Raw genomic sequence first — 17633 nt, forward strand, 5'->3', positions numbered from 1 at the left:
GGAGTGTGTGTGATTCTTCCAAGTGTATGTGTCTAACCCTTGAGTGATGAAACTGTTTTTTTCCAGGCTGGATTTTTACTGCCTCCAAACTTAACTGTTTTAACACTAGGCAAATCATTTTACTGCTAGAAATGATCTACACCTCACCCACATGACTGGTCTTCACTATTAATCCCAGCTGATGGCAGGGAGGGGCTCTTGTGGGATGCAGCCACGTGGTGAACATTGAGCACAGTGTTTTCCCCTGCCTCTCTCCTTTCCAGACAAGCAAAACTGTTCTGTGTTGCCGTGGATGTGAAGTCCTCGCACTGCCTGTGTCTCTTCTCCTCCACAAACTCCCGGCCCTGATGCAGCAGCTGCAGAGACCTGAAAGCTCTCCCCGGATCTGGATGGAATATGGACAGCGATATGAATAGCAGGAGGGAAGAAAGAGTGAAGTTGGTTATTTTTCTGGCACATGGATGCAATTACACTCAGTGCATTCCAGAGGCATTCCTCTGAACCCTGTGCAGGTCTGCCTGCCGCCCTTGGGAGAAAGGAAGAAAAAGGGAGGAAAAGTCCCTTTTGCTTGGAGACGGAATGTCTGCACTTCAAATTCTCTTCTTAGGTAGGTTTTGTTTAGTTTTTTAAACAAACTTCCACAGGTGCCCTCTGTGTAACTCAAATTCGTTTCTGGTGAGCTGAAGAAAGGAGTTTGTAAAGCAAAAACTTTCACGGAAAACTATAATTTCAGTAGCATTTGGATGCTGTTGCTTTTCTTGTTGCTTTATTAGCAGATTGATAGTCAGAAATCTCTTAATATCTGGATTAATTTTAAAATGTGTGGTTAAACAGACTCATTTGGGAATGTGTGTTTTTTGTATTTGCTTTTCAGTGATGAACTAGTGAGGGGCTTGAGCCTCTTTGGCAAAAAAAGGTGAACAAAATGTCTTTGTTTCAGGCATAGTGTCAAATTCGTGTAACTGTTTTTTATTTGCTTGGGCACTCAGCATCCAGATTTCTCAAATAAAAAGGGGTTATTGTTTCCAGTGGATGGTTAGGATTAGAAACAGATGTGTTGAAGTGCAAGAGGGAGGAGTTGGGGGAGACAAGGATGGAAGAAGGGACATAAAGGGGCAAGGAAAGGGAAGAAAGAAAGAAAGAAAGAGGGCTGCTGAGAGGAGGGGAAGAAAAGAGGTGGAGGCTGATTGAGCACAGGAGAGTGGGGAAGGAGACCTTCAAGAAGAGGGAAGGCAGATGAGCTGTTTATTAAAGACATAGCCTATGGAGAAAAGAATTTGCAGCCCTGAGGTCTCTGAGGGGGCTTGTCTCCCAGACTGACTCGGAAGCAGCCTGGGTTTCCGCACCTCCAGCGGCACCGGGATGTGATGAGTGAGCCCCTGTCTCCACTTCGCTCACCACACGGTGCTGCCAGGCACACAGCCCCAGATCCGTCCCGCCTGGGCAAACACTGACAATTCCAGGTCTCCCGGTGTCCTGGATACAGGTGTGAAAAAGTGGGCTGGTCTGTTATTTCACCCCCCAGGATGATGGATTTATGTGGCACAGGCAGAACAGGGTTTTCGAACAGCTCTACAGAAATGTTGCAGGGACAGCCCAGTTTAATCAGTCTCACAGGTATGGAAGAGGTTTTTAGTTATCTGAAATACACATGTCATTTGTAGAGCTGCTGAATAAATTGTAGGAAAGGTGTTTGCTCTGGGGATTGCTGTTAGTCAAGGTTTTATCTGTAAGAATTGGATGAGTCCTGGATGTGCAGGAGAATCTTCAGGCAGCGATTTGTTCCCCCTGCACATCTGCTTTGGCCATTTATGTCTCTGTGGTGGAGATGGTGTTCAAAGGCGACTCCAGGAGGTGAGACAGCAAGGCTGGGAATGGCTGAGCTCCTGTCAGAGGTGTCTGGGCTGGTCAGCTCTGCAGAGATGATCAGGAAAGTGGATCTGTGGAAATCAGGGAGGCAGAAGGGCAGATTGCTTACCTTGCCAATGGAGAACTGTAGTCTTTGATCCTATTCATCTGCTGAATATTCTCATATGTGAATGTGTGGAGCAAAAGGGACAAACTACCACAGAAAGGCTGTAATGTCATGGCAACTTACCTTTGCTGCTTTTACCTATAAAACACAATGGGCTTTATCATTTTATCTTTGGCATCTGGGCATCTCTGCTATGACAGGAACACATGGATGCAAAGCAAAACACACTTTGTCCTCCACATCTGATGCTTTCTTCTGTGGTCAGGTTTCTCAGCCTCTCTGTGAGAGTTGTCCAAGCACTGGACAAGCACCAGAAAAACCTGGAATATTCTGTTTCCTGGTCCTACACTGGTCACTGAACTGCCCTTTTTGTTTCAATGCTTTACCTGTCCTGTGGTCTTTGTGCTCTGTGTGCAGTTTCATTCATCAATATCAGAAGCATGTTCCAGGGAAAAGGAAGGAAGTATTGTGGTTCCCTGTTCCTAGATCATCCTAAATACAAGAAGGATGTGGAAACTCATTTTTTAGCTAGAGAAAGTCTGTCAGCAAAATGGAAGTCATCATTGGCACTTCTATACCTTTTTACCGCATAAAATCCGTAAAAGTGAAAGATTAGAGTGGAAAATAGTTTGGAGAAGCCTTGAAAGGAAGGTTACCTGGTCTGGAGATTCATTATTAAACATACCAAGAGCATGGTTAATATATACAGTCCTTTTATACTGTTTACTTCTCTGGGGCACATGAGCAGCTGTGTGAGGAGACAGGAAACAGGAGGAAAAATTTTTAAGGGGACTTTTAAAACAAGACAAGATGAAAGACTTTGCTAAGTGTGGACAAGAGCATGACCAAGCTTAACCTGCCAGTAAAGGCTGGGTGGATGAGTCAGGAAGGAGTGATGAGTGGAAGGTAGGGCATGTTAACGTGGCTACCCATAAGTGTCTGACATCCAGATTCTCACTCATCTCAGTGCACAGAGGGTCAAAATTGTTTCAAACTCCTTGTGTAACACACTGCAAATCAAAATTGATTTGATCTTGAAAATCAAAACAGAAACTTTGACGGGAAAAATCTGATTCTTCACTTCTGAGTGGAGAAAACTTCATAATAGAATGTTTATAATACTTCATAATACTATAATGCTTCATAATACGATTTTACAGTGAGTAAAGAAGTAGCAAATGCTTTCCTTTAAAAGTTTTACTGAATTGCTCTAAATTTTCAGGAGTGGGGAATCTCCTCTGCTTTCTTTCACCCCCTCCAAGTCGATCATGAATATTTTTAATGAGCCTTCCATTCAAGGAAAAAGCTAAATTTTTTGTAATCAAATATGGGTGATGGTTTTGATGCTGGTATTATGTGCTTTTTCTTCACTTGCTGGCTCGTGCATGTGCTCTGCCCTTCAGAAACTCATTGATTTAGGACCCAGAGCAGCAGATGTGCCAAACTAAATCAGCTGCTCAGCTTTCTGGTGTCCTGCTGTTGGCAGTGAACCTTTACGTTCACGTCAAGGGTTGCTTGTGATGGTTGTCTGACCAAGATGTCTTGAACTGGGGTGTTACACTGGTCTGCTCTGCATCGTGCCCTGTCACATCTCTCTGAGATCCTTCTCCCTAAATTCCTGCTGTCCTATGCCCCAGAAAAGTCAAGAAACACTGCAACATTGTTTTTTTTTTAAAAACACTCTTGCTCTCGGTGAGATCACTGGGACTAAATCAGCACTCCAGCTTTCTGGTGTCCTGCTCTTGCCTGTGAACCTTCACAATTGTGTTAAGGGCCACCCACCCCTGTGCATGTGATGATTATCTGACCAAGATGTGTTGAACTGGGGTGTTACACTCATGTTGCTGGAGTGGGTGCAGCTGCAATATCAGAAATCCCTCACATGCAGATGCAGCTGAGCTTTCCTTTCCCCTCTGAGCTCCAGGAGTCTTTTACAGCCCTGTCCCAGGGGGTTGCACTGAACACCCAGACTCTGATTGTCTCACTGCACTGGGGGAAAGGTTTCGGTGCAGATCCTCCCGATGTCTGCTGGCGTGAGGAATCAGATCTGACAGCCCAGGTATCCACCAGCCTTGGAGCTGCGGAAACCGAGCCGATATGGGAGCAGCTCGGTAGGTCAGCCTGGGGCTGTGCTCTGCTGGGTGAGTCTGGGCCTCTCTCCTGCTGGAAGAGCACAGTGTCCTGTCACATCACTCTGAAATTCTTCTCCCTAAATCCTCACTCTCCCAAGCCCTAGCAAAGCCAAGAAACATAGCAATGTTATTTAAAATAAAAAAAAAAAAAAACACCAAAAACAGAAACCAACAAACCAACACTCCTACTCTCACTGAGGGAATTTTACCTTCTAATGGAATGCTCTGCCTGGATGTAGGAAAAAGCTGACAGTGTTCAGGTTGCTTAAAACAAACCTTTTGGATCTTTATTTCTGCTGATTTCCCAGGTATTTACAAAATTTCTCATTGGTAATTGACAGTATTTAATAGACTTGCTATTTTCCAGTTTTCTCTGTCTGGTTCTCTTGCCTTTGGCTGTTTTATGGTGTACTTAAAAGCTTGGTGGGACAAGGGGTTTGCCCTGTGTTTTCACAGCACTTTGCAAAAACAAAGCCTTGGCTCAGGAGTGTAGCACAAAAAAAATATCGGGGTGGGGTGGGGGGGTGGGGGGGTGTAGTTTTTGTTTGTTTGGGGGGGGTTGTGGTATTGCTGCATGGATTTCAGGTCCTCTTTGTGTCACTGGGTTCTGAAGGAATGCAGGTAACCTGATGCTGTATTTAGCTCAAAAGACTTTGCACAAGCATAGCATCATGTGATTGATAATTTGTGAAAGTTTATGACATAAAATCAAAAAACAGTCAACAAAACATCAGCTTTATGCAAGATTTAGCCTGTTAGAATAGTGTGAATTTACTTCTAGGACAGGGCAAAGAGCTCTTTATTAGAACACTACTCTGGGAATATCCAAGGAAAGGGAATAAAGAGAAGCAACATATCCATTTGGAGGAATTCAGAGGAGCCAGAGATTACTGTGTTGCTTTCTGGCAGAATATCAGGGTTAACTCTCCTTGTGAGCCACTCAAATTCTTCTAAAGACAGGAATGGTTTGCATCAAATATTTTCTGTCAAGACACTTGATGAAAAATGCTCTGCTTTCCTCTAGTAGTGCTTTGTTCTATATGAAATAGTTTGGATTTTTAACATTGAAACAAGTTTGGTTTGCAGTTTATTTTTATCCTTTCTGCTTTTCCCATTTCCCTGAAGGAAGAAGAGAGGGAAAAATAAGTAACCTGCCAGAGTGAGGAAAAGCAGTATGCCAAAATGGAGCTGAAATTGGGAAGATGAATTCATTTTATGGGAAATAAGCGAAGGGAAGGCAACTTTTCTGAATTTCCCATGGAAAACAAGTGGTATTTTGCCTTTGTACCCATCCTTGTGCCATCCACCTAGAATTAGTGGTCTGTTTTGTAGGGTACTCTGGCCCACTTTGGAAGGACACTGTGTAAGAGCAGCACAAACTTCCCAGAAATGCCATTGCACAAGTGGCTTGGAGATATCCTGATGTTTATTCTCTGGATCACAACAAATGCTCCCGTTTTCGTCAAGGCAAACACAGGGCTTTGTAGGGAACTTGGCAGGTTTGCAGTGTGGGACTTGTATGGGTTTTCAGAACTACCTGAAAAGAAATACAATCAGTCACTCTGAGAGTCTTGAGTGCATTTGGAATATCTTTTGTGTCTAAGTCATTGGTACACTGGACTAAATAATGTGAGTGTGTCAGTACCAATAAAATGGAGTGCTGAAAGCTGCTTTCTGTGCCTTTTCCCCACAGCTTTAGTCAAACTATACCTTTTATTTCTAACAACTTCTACTTTAGTGTTTGTGTTTTGTGTAATGTATTTGACACACATGAGGGAAAGCTTTGGCTGATGTCACACAATATTGTGTGTATCTCGTGTGCTGATGTTTCAAAAGAGGCTGCTCTGGGTGCAGAGGGAACTTGGTGGTGCCCTGTTGAAAAGGTGAATTGGTCTCTCTTTTTTATTCCCCCTTCCATCTCAAGCTGTTTCTTCATCTGTTTTTAGAAATGACTGGTTTGCAGAAGCAGCCTAGCAAAAAGTCAAGGGTGATGTCAGGTCAGTGAGGGCTGTGAATAGATACTCAAATGAGAGGATAGTGGAGAATACAGGAAGCACAACCATGGAAGAATGTGTGTGAAATGATGGATGAACTTCCAGTTTGTTCCTCATCCCTTTAATCTGCTCCTTCAGTATTGCTGGATGGATTAAGAGCCCACCTCTGCCAGCCAGGGGTTCAACCCTTGCCTAAAACATGAATTTCCCTGTGCAGAACACAAAGGAGGCTCAGGCAACGCAAACTAGGAGCTCTATACTGAGTTAGCAACCCAGAATCAAGTTGATCTTTTTCCCATAAATGTCTCAGTCCTAGAAAAAGCAGCTAGGCAATGTCAGGAGGTTGGGTGCTGCCCTGCTCAGCGAAGCACCACGTCCAGGCTTTCCTCAGCCACATGTTGGTACATTGGTTTATTCTTGTGATTCATTAAGTGGCTCTAACTTTCCTTTGCAGCAAGTTGCAAAGAGGACTGAGTAACTGCAAGATGCATTGAAGGTGTCCTCATCTGCCACTCCATGTCCAGGAAAGCATTTGGCAATTTAAAAAGGCAAATGTTGTAACTCAGCATTTCCCCTAATGGGGCAGACCCAGATTCATGGTGTCAGATTTGCTGTCCCACGAGAATCAATAGACATTACAGCATACTTTGAGGCTGTCTCTCCTCCTGTGGAGCTACTGTTACATTTTTGAGGCTGAAAAATGAATATGAAGCCTGTAGTGTGTGTGACTCATTACTGACTGACTAGGTGGAAAGGTTGGAGTTCAGCTTAGTGCCTGCAGTTTAATTGCCTTTGGAAGGAAAAGGTCAGTGAAAATCCCTTTGTGTTTATAACATGCACTGGCAGAAGGGAGGCTGCTCTCCTGGAAAGGCTTCTGAAATGGAGCGTGCACAGTTAGAGGCAAGGGATGACCATGGCCAGACTGGATTTGGGCACTGATGTGTTTGTAGCTTTGTGGGAAGGGTCACACTTGCATAACACTTTGGGTAATTCAGTCCAGCAGGGCCACATTGGGTAGAGAATATTTCAAGCCCATCTAGGAGGAGAAAGCCAAGACATAGGTGGGTGCACACAGCCTAAGGGTGAGGTAGCAGTTGTTACATGTCTAAAACCTTCTGATTCAAAGCCATTTTCCTCCTAATAGGTCCTCAAATGTGGGTGGAAAAAGTGATGGAAGATCATTGGCAAACAGCAGAATCCACCAGCTACAACTGCTCAAGCTGAGGTCCTGGAGGGACTTATTTTCTAATAAGATACTCAAGTATTAATGGCTTTTCAGTGACAGTGTACTGAGAAACTCCACTCTTGGTGTGAAGTGCTGCTGTGTTACCAGAAAAAGCTCACAGAAAGGAAGTCTTGGGCTGTATGTGCTAAGTCTGAGTTACTTATGAAAAAGAAAAATCTAGTTTCTCTATCTAACATATACCTGTGGGCTGTATTTTGGCTGTAACGTCTTTTGAGCAGAGATTCTTCCCCTGAAGTGTCTGGATGTCATTAAATACAAAGTGGGCTGTTGAGAGGCCTTTTCAGAATGGAAGTATGAAAAAAGTGACTCCATTCTGTTGCCTTGGTGCTTCACCAAAAATATTGGAATTAGGTGGTTTTTCAGTGTTTGGGATAGCTGAGTGCTGTCTGAGATTCATAGCTCAAAGTGCATAGGCTGGGTTTTTCCCCTAAAAGATTGATACAATTTTAAAGGCCATGGGAATGTTTAATACAAATATGGACCCTTATCTGTTGGGTAGGGCTGTAGAGAGCCAGAAATCATGGGATGTCTTTGTATGTGCAGGGGGATGTCTTTCATATAACACAGCAAGCCTTGAATATCGAACTAAACCAGAGTCAGGCGCTTCTTTTTCTTTTTTTTTTCTTTTTCTTTTTTTTTTTAAATATTGCAGGATTTTCAACCTTGAAGGCAAATCACTTTATGACTTCATTGTTTAAATTTAGGTTTTGTTTTGCGGGGGGATCGTTAGACTTGAAGCAAAAGCCTTGTAGCCCAGGGACTGTCACTTCTGATTACTTCCAGTGACACTTCCAATTATTTCCAATCACAATTCCAGAGACAAGAGGAAAAAGGAGGCATGTTCTTCAACAACAGGGCTTTTTTTTCTTTTATTCTTTTTTTTTTTTCTGAACAAAGGATCATTTACCAAAGCTCTGAAGAGAAAAGGTACCACACCAGATCTGGAACTCTGCTGAGGTGGGGTAATTCCAGGGTAAATCTACTGAAGTAAGACTTGAGGCTGGTGTCTGGCAGGGTGCTGGGAATCCTGCTGCTGATCCTGCCTTGTTGAGGAATATTAAGGAAATTGCTTCATTTTCCCCAGGCATTAACTGGCACTAGCACTCATTTCAGAGCAGCAGCAGGAGGCTGCGGTGGATGTCTGCTAAATGCTCTCTGGGTCTTGTAAGATATGAGCAGGCAGAAGTGCTGCTTGTGGAAAGCCAACAGCTTACTGTGCTCAAAATGGGAAACAAGGGAGCTGGACTGACTTCTAGGGACATGAAATCCAGGATTTGGTGCAGCGTGTTTTACCCAGATGAACATGAGCCACTGTGTCCTTCAAAAAAATGAAGCAACCCTTAATTGCCAATGGAAGCTGGAGCACTGCCTAATTTTCAGACGTCTCTCGTAGCATTACTTGAAACTCCTCGAGCATGAAAACAGTCCTAAGATGGTGTCAGAGCTTTCAATCACACTTAGTGAAGCCTTTCATTTCCTATGTAGTGCTGCATGGGGCTGTGAGGGGGCCGGACCTGCTGAGTGCAGGGGTTATTAGTGACTGTTCATTTGCTTTCTGGTGATTCAAGGCCCCAGTAAGAGCAGGGCTCTGCAAGCACTGGGGAGACTTTTGTACTTAGGGATGAGCAGCAAACCCGGTCTGGTGTTTGGAGCCAGATATTTAAAAGCATGAGTTAATTTACGTTGCAAGACCTGAACAGGTTCTGAAAGAACATCAAATGAATTCGAGCTTCACGTGGTGACTGAGGATCCCTTGACTTTTAAAGTGGGAATGATACTAAGCAGTGATCTGGCTGAATGAAGTTCTGGTGATCCTTGGGTGCTGGTAGCATTCCTTTTTGTGTATTTATTCTGGTGTGCCAGGGGTTTGATGTCACCTGTGCCAGCCCCATCCCTTCCTGTAAGGAAAAACTAGTATGCCCTTGCTGAATCAATGCTGCTGTGACATGCAGACACTGGGCATTTGTCACTTGAGCACAGACCAGGCCACATACACTTTATCAGTGAAGTTCAGCATCTCAATTCCAGATGAGCAGTTTGGCACTGTGCTTGTTCTGAGACCTTCAAAGTATTCCTGGCCTTCAGCCCTGATGCTGTTGTGGCATTTTCTGTTTTGATGCCCGGGGCAGGTCAATTCCATTGAAGGCTTCCATCTCAGAGTGTCATCGAGGTGGCACTTTGGGAGAGCTGGGTGCTGCTCCGCAGGAACCTCAGCATCCCACAGAAGGAATTGTTTTACTGAATCCACACCATGTGGTGGATGTTTCCACAGCACAGCTTTGTCTAGTTCTCATGTGGTCTGTGCAGTGGGCAAAACCTTTCTTCCTTTCCATTGTTTCAATCTCTCCCTTGAAGACAAGGGGAATTTTAACCAGACAAAGCACAGCTTTTGTCTTGACAAATGCTGTGATTTTTATTTATTTATTATTTTCAAAGGGGAATTTTAAGCAATTGTGAGTGGCTTCTGGTCAAAAAAACATTCAGAATGTCTAGCCTGCAGTCTTGATTTGGCCAGTGACTCAGTGATTTAGTAATTCAGGCTCCATTTTTAAGTGCCTGTTAGTTTTGAGTGTCTCCATTTCAAGTGTTATAAAGGATTAGCACTTTGGAAAATGTGAGTGTAGGGACACAAGACCTTTGTCACACTAGCTTTGTGCTGTGAGGTGTACTGCTTTGTGCCTCAGCTGCTGTTCTGAGCACTAACAAGGTTAACAAACTTCCCCTCCTGGGCTGTAAAGGGCTTTGAAATCACTGCAGAATTGGAGCTGCAGAAGTCCAGAGTGAGTGTGGCAGGCACTGGTTTAATGGGGGAAGAGTCTTCCCTTCACTGCCACTCTTATGCCAAATGGATCCCGGCTTCTCTGGCTTTGTCAGCTCCTTCCATTTAGCCCGAGGCTACCCCTGGAGTCAACAAGCAAGACAATTCTGCAGCTGTCTGTGATTTCAGACCCAAAATGACCTGGGAGAAGCAGAGCTCAAAACTCTGATCCTCTCTCCTCTGAAGATAACGATCCTGCATTACACAATACTCTTTCCTTTAATGACTTGAGCTTGTTCCTATTTAGTAATACCCTGGGCACGTTGCTTCCATTGTGGGATAGCAATGAACATATTCCCATTAGGAAAAGGCACTGAACTCAGTGGAGGCTGCAGCATTGTCAGGCATCTTGTGAATCACCAGGAGAGAGGAAGAAAGCCAAACCCAGTGAATGGAATAAACTGGGCCTTATTGCACCAACCAGATGATATTTCTCTGGATTTTAAGTTCACTGAAGCAGGGACTGTTTCTTTGCCTATTTGCACCTTTCCCTACAGCACTGCAGACTCAAAAACTTGCAAAGCAATCCGAAGCATCTTAAATCTAGTTTTCTCTCTTCTTGCTGTCTAAACAAGCCAGGCACCAGATGAACATCTGTTTGTGCAATTCCAGTGCATAAATTCATGCAGTGAGAAGGCAGAAAACTTGGGAACTGAAGGTACTCAGATTAATGCTTTCCTTATTTGCTGTGCACCTTAGAAACACCTTTAAGCAAAAAGATGGAGGGGCAAAGGTGATTATTCATGCATTTAGAATGATTTTCACGAGCCAGTTAGACAATACTGACATTTAAGTTTTGTCCCTTATTAGTGGTTTGTTCCACTGCTGAGGACTGTTCCCTGTTTCATTCTTTGTTTCCAGAAACCAGTGCACTGATAATTCACATATGCTTGACTTTATGGATTACAATACTGGTGTATGGCATGTCATGTCTTACCCCAGCTCAGAAGTATTCAGTGAATAATTAAGTTAATATAGTGAGCAGTAAAAATGCTGATTGTTTGCTCTAAGTGGTTTATTATTGCTGGAACATTTATACTTTATTACCACCACTTAATAGAGGCTGTGCTGGGCAGAGGAATGTCCTTTATCTTGACAAAGGCTGCCTCCCCCGAGGAGCATCCTTTGAATGCTAATACTTTTTATCACTTTGCAATGGCATGTGACATATGTAAGAACCTTTCCCCTTGCAGTGCCACTCGGGCCTGTCTTCCCTCCTCCCAGAGCAGACTTGGAGCCTCTCCCCCACGATGTGATGCAAGCCCACGTGTGCAGCAGGCTTTGCTCCTGGCTGTAGCTTTCCTAGTTCCCGTCCTCAGGACTGTCCTCTCAATATTTCCTTTTCTGCAGCCATGTGCACGGAAACCGCAGAAAAACAGCAACTTCAATAGCTCCTGGCATCTGTTGTGCTGATGAGACATGCTTGGAGAATGCTGGAGCTCTTTTAACTCTATATGCACATTTTCTCTGGTGGTTTTGGGCTTTATAAAGGATCTGGGATGTTTGCTGTAAATCTCTAGGTCCTGGCAATGTCATAGCAGTGGAGTGGAACGTCTCTCCACACTGAAAGCCCCTAGCATAGCAAGAGGTCTAGTACAGGAACAGCTTCAGCTCACTGAAGGCAAATTAATTTCCAGTTCCTGCAAGGAAGGAGCTTGTTCAAGGAGGGATTAGCACTGCTTTTCCAGCCTTGATGATGATTTAAATGCTTCCTCACTTTTTAATGATCATCTTGTATAAGCAGAATGGAGAGGGGGAAAAAAAACAAATGCAAAGAAATAAAATTCTGTGTCTCTAAAGCCTCTGCGTGAAGCAGATTGGAACTGAACTCACTTCATAGCCTTTTCTTGAAAAGATGTTTTGTAACACCTTTCCAGTGTGGATCTGCCTGGCAGTGTGATCAAGTTGCCCTGAATTTAGGAGGTTTGTGATGTCCTTCCCTTTCAAGTACATCCAAGTCACCTCATCCCTTTATGCCTTAGTGTCCCAGCTTCAGTGTTATTTCTGTTGTGACACTGGGCCATAAACACTTTAATTCATGGAGGGGAGACAGTGTGTGGTCTCCTTGTTATTTTGAGAATAATAAATTAATAATAAAAATAGCATAATAAATAAAATCATTAAAATTATAATAAATTAATTAAAACTATAATAAAATATGATAAGTACATTTTATGATCTTATCAACAAGTGAAGAGAGCAGGATAGGGGGAAGGCTGTCAGAGGTTCTGTGATTCCTCTCTCTGGTTTAAGTAGCTGAGTTAAGGCTGCATCTGAGTTATAGAAGGAAAGGGTAGTAGTAGCTATATATTCCTGATCTGGAGGAAACAGCCCTGCTCGTGGCTTTAAATCATTCTGGGATTTTATTTTTCTGTGTCAGCACTGTCAGAGCCTGTAATCCTCAACCAAAAGAGGCCATCCTACCCTACCAAGAGAAGGGCTTCGAGTGAGGGATCCCCTTCAGCAAGGATGTGACAAGCAGACTGGCAATGTAAAAGAAAGGAAAAATATCCTGAGCCAACATGCACAAAATTGGGGCCTGATTATGATGTAGAATTAAAAATAAAACAGGAAGAATTCCCCTAGCAGAGGGAGCTGGTAGAGCAGCACAAGGGGCAGCACTTGGTGCCAGCCATGCATTCTAAACAGCAGTAATTGAGCAGGTAATGATTATTATGCATGATGTATAAACACCCTCCAACTCTGTTGCTCCTCCTGGGCAGGCAACGGAGACTTGGTGTAGCAGATAAGTGTTATTCCTGCAGACACTTTAAATAGCAGTCACTGTTCATATTCTCTTGTCCCCCTCTGATGCAGAAGTGGTACATAATAGATGAACATTCAGAGCAGATGCCAGGAAAAATGTCCTGGGCAGCTGTGAGGGATTGAAGACACTGGAACGTTAGACTTGCATCAGCCCTGAGCTGGGCTGTGGATGTTCACACAGGTTGGCCTGGTGGGCAGAGGAGCTCTGTTCATGATCTGCCTTTCAGGTCTCCTGCAACACACGGAGCAAGGCACTTCCCTTGTACTGTGGGTAGAGGTAGAGACATCCTGCAGTAAATACAGTGACTAGTGCGTGGACTGCATCTAAACTGTGGCAGTATCTTTATAGCAAAGGAGTCAGAACTGTTTGTCAGGAGACAAGATGGGAAGACAGGAATCTGTGGTTTTGCTTCCAGTTCCAGTGGTGACGCTGTAGTCTATTGGAATGAGAATTTTCCCTGCTAAAACTCAATTCTATTGCTCATTAACTCATTTAATCTCAACTGTAATCCCAGGAGGTGGTTTTACAAGTCCTTTGGGAGCTTTGGTTTCCCCAGCTGTAAAAAGGGGAACGTCTCATTACACAATGCAGTTTAGGGTCTTCAGACAAAATGTGGAGTATTGGTAAAGAGTTTGATTGTTTTCTTATCATTCTGCCCTTTCCAGGGAGCTTATAGCTGTTGTCTGTTTGCATTTGTATTTCATGTCACTGAGATGTAACTGTGCTCTGACAGAGCCAGCTCTTTCAGCATTTAGGGAGAAAGAGTTTGAAGTCTTAAGAAACCATACAAGTCCTTGCTTGAATTCTTTATAAATCTTGTAGGAAATACACTCAGCCATACTTCCTCAAGGAGGAAATGTTTGAGTCCTGTCTCCTGTGTTTAGAATAAACAGAATCCAGATAATTTAATCTAAAAGGATAATGTTCTTCTCAGGATAAACAGCTTGAATAAAACATTTCTGAGCAACCCATGTCCCCCCCACCTCCTTGAGCCATCCCTCCCCAACAACAATTTGTGTCCTGCAGGATGCCAGAAGCAGCGACACGATCGAGGGAATTGGCCTTGCCACAAACCAGACTGTAAATCTTGCTCTGAATACCCTGTTCTGCCTTCTCCAGTCAGGCAGGTAACCTCTAACCATCCTAAAATCCTTCAGGATCGAACAGGCACCTCTTATCTTATCCTGGATCAATGTCAAATAAGACACATTGCCTGGCAAATACTTTGGGTTTGTTTCTAGATGTTGAAGAGGGCCAGATGGAGGCTGAAGTAGTCTGGGCTGATGAGCTGCTCCAATTTGTGGAGCCATTTGATTTTTTCCCCCTTGTTTACTAAGCAAAAATAACAAACAATTTCCAGTGTTATGAAGCTGTTGCAACTTTTTGCTGAGCTTGTTGGGCATAAGGAACACAGGGAGCAGCCTGGGAGGGTAAAATCAGGCTTGGAAGAGGAAAATGAGGAGTGTCTATTCCTGTCACTGCAGATGGAACAACCAAATAGCAAATGGGTTTGTTAATTGTCAGTGCAAAATTCACACATTAAAGCTGTGTCCTGGACTGAGTGCCAGCCCGTAACGAGCATGTGCTGCAGAATAGCAGGTACAGTAAGGGTTGGGATATCCCCTTAGCCTGTAACCTAGTTTCCAGTAGTTAATAGGAGCTGGTTTGGGGGAAACAATACAGGAATATGGTAAACAAACAAAAAAACAAAACCGAGGGACTCTTCCTCAGCCAGTTTTTCCCTGTCAGCAACCAGCTGGAATGCACTCATTTATCCATGGTGCCTCCTGCCCGTAGGTTTGCCACAGTTATCCATGCCCTTGATTCAGCTCTGTGAGCTGTCACAGTTGCATCAGGCTCTGACAAATGCTTCAGAAACTCTCGGGTAACCCCAGTAAGTATTTAATTTCTCTCACATAGATTCAGCCAGTGAGTCAGACTCTCCTGCCTGAGAGCAAACATGGAAATAAGGATGTGGGAACTACAAGATCAGAAGGGCCAACACTTTATCTGAATGATTATTTCACTCCAAAATGGTCCAGTATTGGGTGGAGGGGGAAGAAAACCCAAAACTGGCAGGATGTGGAATCGCATGAGGTTATGGGGGACTACTAGGCAGTTAGAGAAAATTATGTATTTATACATAAATAAATACATAATTTGAAAAAAAAAATCTAGTGTAACTTGTCACTGAACCATCAAAATAACATTTATTCAGAAATATATTAGATAAGCACTTGGAATCTATTTTCTAGTAGTTGGGTGTTCCTTTTCTTACTGTGCAGTCCTGAGGAAAATGAGTCCAGTTGTAGCTTTGCCAGTCTGCAACAGTGCAATGTTGGATACTTACCATCATATCTTCTCACCATAGGTGAGTAGCCACTAATGAGGTCAGTTTGTTAAATAATCTCTGCCCTGCAGGAGTAGGCCTTTCCAAAAAAAAAAAAATCTGTTTAAAAGACTGCAAAGTCAGGTTTTGCTTCTGCTGTTCTCAGGTTATGGGCAAGGCCCATGTGTCAGGTTTTGCTGGTACTGCTCTATTACAAACCCACTGTGATTCAAGTCTGTCTTCCAAGGGATTTTAAGAACTGTGTACACAGAAAAAAATGTGGACAGTATTTAGCACATACACAATCTTGATGTGATGTACCCAGCTTGCCATGGGGAAAAGGGACCAGAACTATGGAAGGGAACTTGCATAAAATGTGTTTCAGTGTGTTTACTGAGATTTTATTGGAAAACATGTTTCATGGCCATTATCCAAATGTAAACAAAAAACATGGACTCTGGCTGAGTTTATAAATCTGAACTGCTGAACTTTGAGTGGATCCAATGAGTTGGCTGCAACAGAGAAGACTGGCTTTACCACCCTGTTAGAGGAGCTCAAACAAAAATAGGCTGGGAAACTTGCTGAGGGATTTGAGCTTTGGCTTTGTGGTGAGTTTTGTGTAGCCTCAGGTGAAGAGCTGGCCTTGCAGATGTCTCTGCAGCCTTCCAGCCATGCTCTTTGTCTCTGACTGGCTCAAGGTGGACGAAATGAGTAAATGACTGGAATGTGGTGCTTTGTTTAGGAGCTTGTGCCCGGAGAGCATTTGCTTAGTCTGGGTCAGGGTCAAGGTCCCTGCAGCAAAGCCCAGGGACAAGGCTGATTGCAGCTTGTTTGAAGCAAGGCAGCTGAGCTGGGTTTAGCTCAGGGAACGTGAACCGTGTGGGGCTGGGAGGTGACTCCAGGCTGTCAGACACGGAGCTCTGTCAGGATGTGCACCTCTTGGCACCTCATGTTTTACCTGCTTACCTTTTATGTTAACATTCTTTGACAAGCACTGGTGTATCCAGGTGAACAGACACAAGGACATGATAGACACGCAGTCCAGATGCAGAGCCAGGTGCTGTGATGGAAAAGAGGGAAAATTAAACTCATGGAGTCATAGAAATTCCACCCTCGGTTCTTAATGACCCCCAGACCTAAAACTCAGGATGGTTATGCTAAACCTCCCCCTGCCTTGATGGAGCCCAGGATTAGCCCCCTCTGTCTTTGCAGAGCCCTCTGAGAGCAGCTACCTAATAATGTAAATATGAGGGTCTTTAAGAGCTGGTGGCTGGAAGCTGGACCCTGGCAAAAGCAGGATACAGACCAAGTTTCAAGGAATTATCAGGGAATTCAATTGTCACTGGACCAGTCTATCAGTGGAGCAAGAAAGGCTAATTCTCAGGAAAAGGTGCCGATAGAATTGCTAGCTGTCAAACTGCACACATCATAGTGGTGTTCTGTGATCTCTGCATTGAAAGCTGTACTGAAACTCAACCAAAACTCACCTATTCTGCCTTCAAAATCTGTTAATAAATGATGCATTTCATTTGTACAATTTTATTATTGGGTGAGACTTAAATTGGTAACATTGGTGGAACTATGCCCTTCAAAAGTCCCATTGAACTGTTACAGGCTTAAAATCTGCATTCTGAGACAAAGCTGCAGTAGTTGGGCACACAAGTGGATTTCAGGGAGTGGAACAAGTCAGTTCTTCCACTAGAAAAGACCATGCAGGTGTCTGGCTTAATTTCTGGTTTATTTTCTTTAGTTAGCTTGTCTGTTCAAATATCTTTTGTTGTCCACCTAAGTTTCACATTAGAAGAGAGGCCTGACTTATCCTCAATCTCATATTTTGTTCTAAAGATACCCACAAGGCTGCTTTTGTTCTTTTGAGAAACTTGATGTGGTTTGAGGCTTTGTCAACCTCTCCAGCTGGTTAAAATAACACTTAACAAACAACAGTCCTTAGAAATATAAAACCAGAGGAATTAGAATCAAAGTACAGGCTTTTAAACAGGCAGTACTTGAATGAGTTTGAAACATCCCTGTTGCTTTGCAAAAAAATATTTAGCTGTCTGTTTTTTATCCAGCCACCTGATCATCTAAGGATTTCAGGTCTCACATCATCTTCTGTGAGTTTCTTCGTCAGTCTCAACTTGTTGTTTTCTCTTTTTGTGTACAAATTTTAAGATTGCACTGTCTATCTTATTCTCTATACAGCATCTAAACAAAGTATATCCTCCTTTAAAGGCTTAACCCCGTGTAAATAATATCAAACCACATGTCTAACGGGCATCTTCAATTAGCCAAATTGTGTGGTTAGAAAAAAAGGGAGTAGAAGAGAATTTTTCTAAGTAGTAATTTGACTCAAAACAGGAAGCCTCAAATGC

At 43.4% G+C, this 17633-nt stretch overlaps 1 protein-coding gene across 1 annotated transcript in view; it reads left to right on the top strand.

Moving 5' to 3' along the window:
- Positions 1-476: 476 nt before the first annotated feature.
- CLMP (CXADR like membrane protein) overlaps positions 477-17633 on the top strand; it is a 40951-nt gene continuing 23794 nt past the window's right edge. The window contains exon 1 of the mRNA XM_071576392.1: positions 477-607. Coding sequence (XP_071432493.1) covers positions 580-607 — 28 coding nt within the window. The 5' untranslated portion in view covers positions 477-579. The remainder of the gene's footprint in view (positions 608-17633) is intronic.

This window comes from Pithys albifrons, chromosome 23, assembly GCF_047495875.1.
Source record: "Pithys albifrons albifrons isolate INPA30051 chromosome 23, PitAlb_v1, whole genome shotgun sequence".
NCBI lineage: Eukaryota > Metazoa > Chordata > Aves > Passeriformes > Thamnophilidae > Pithys > Pithys albifrons.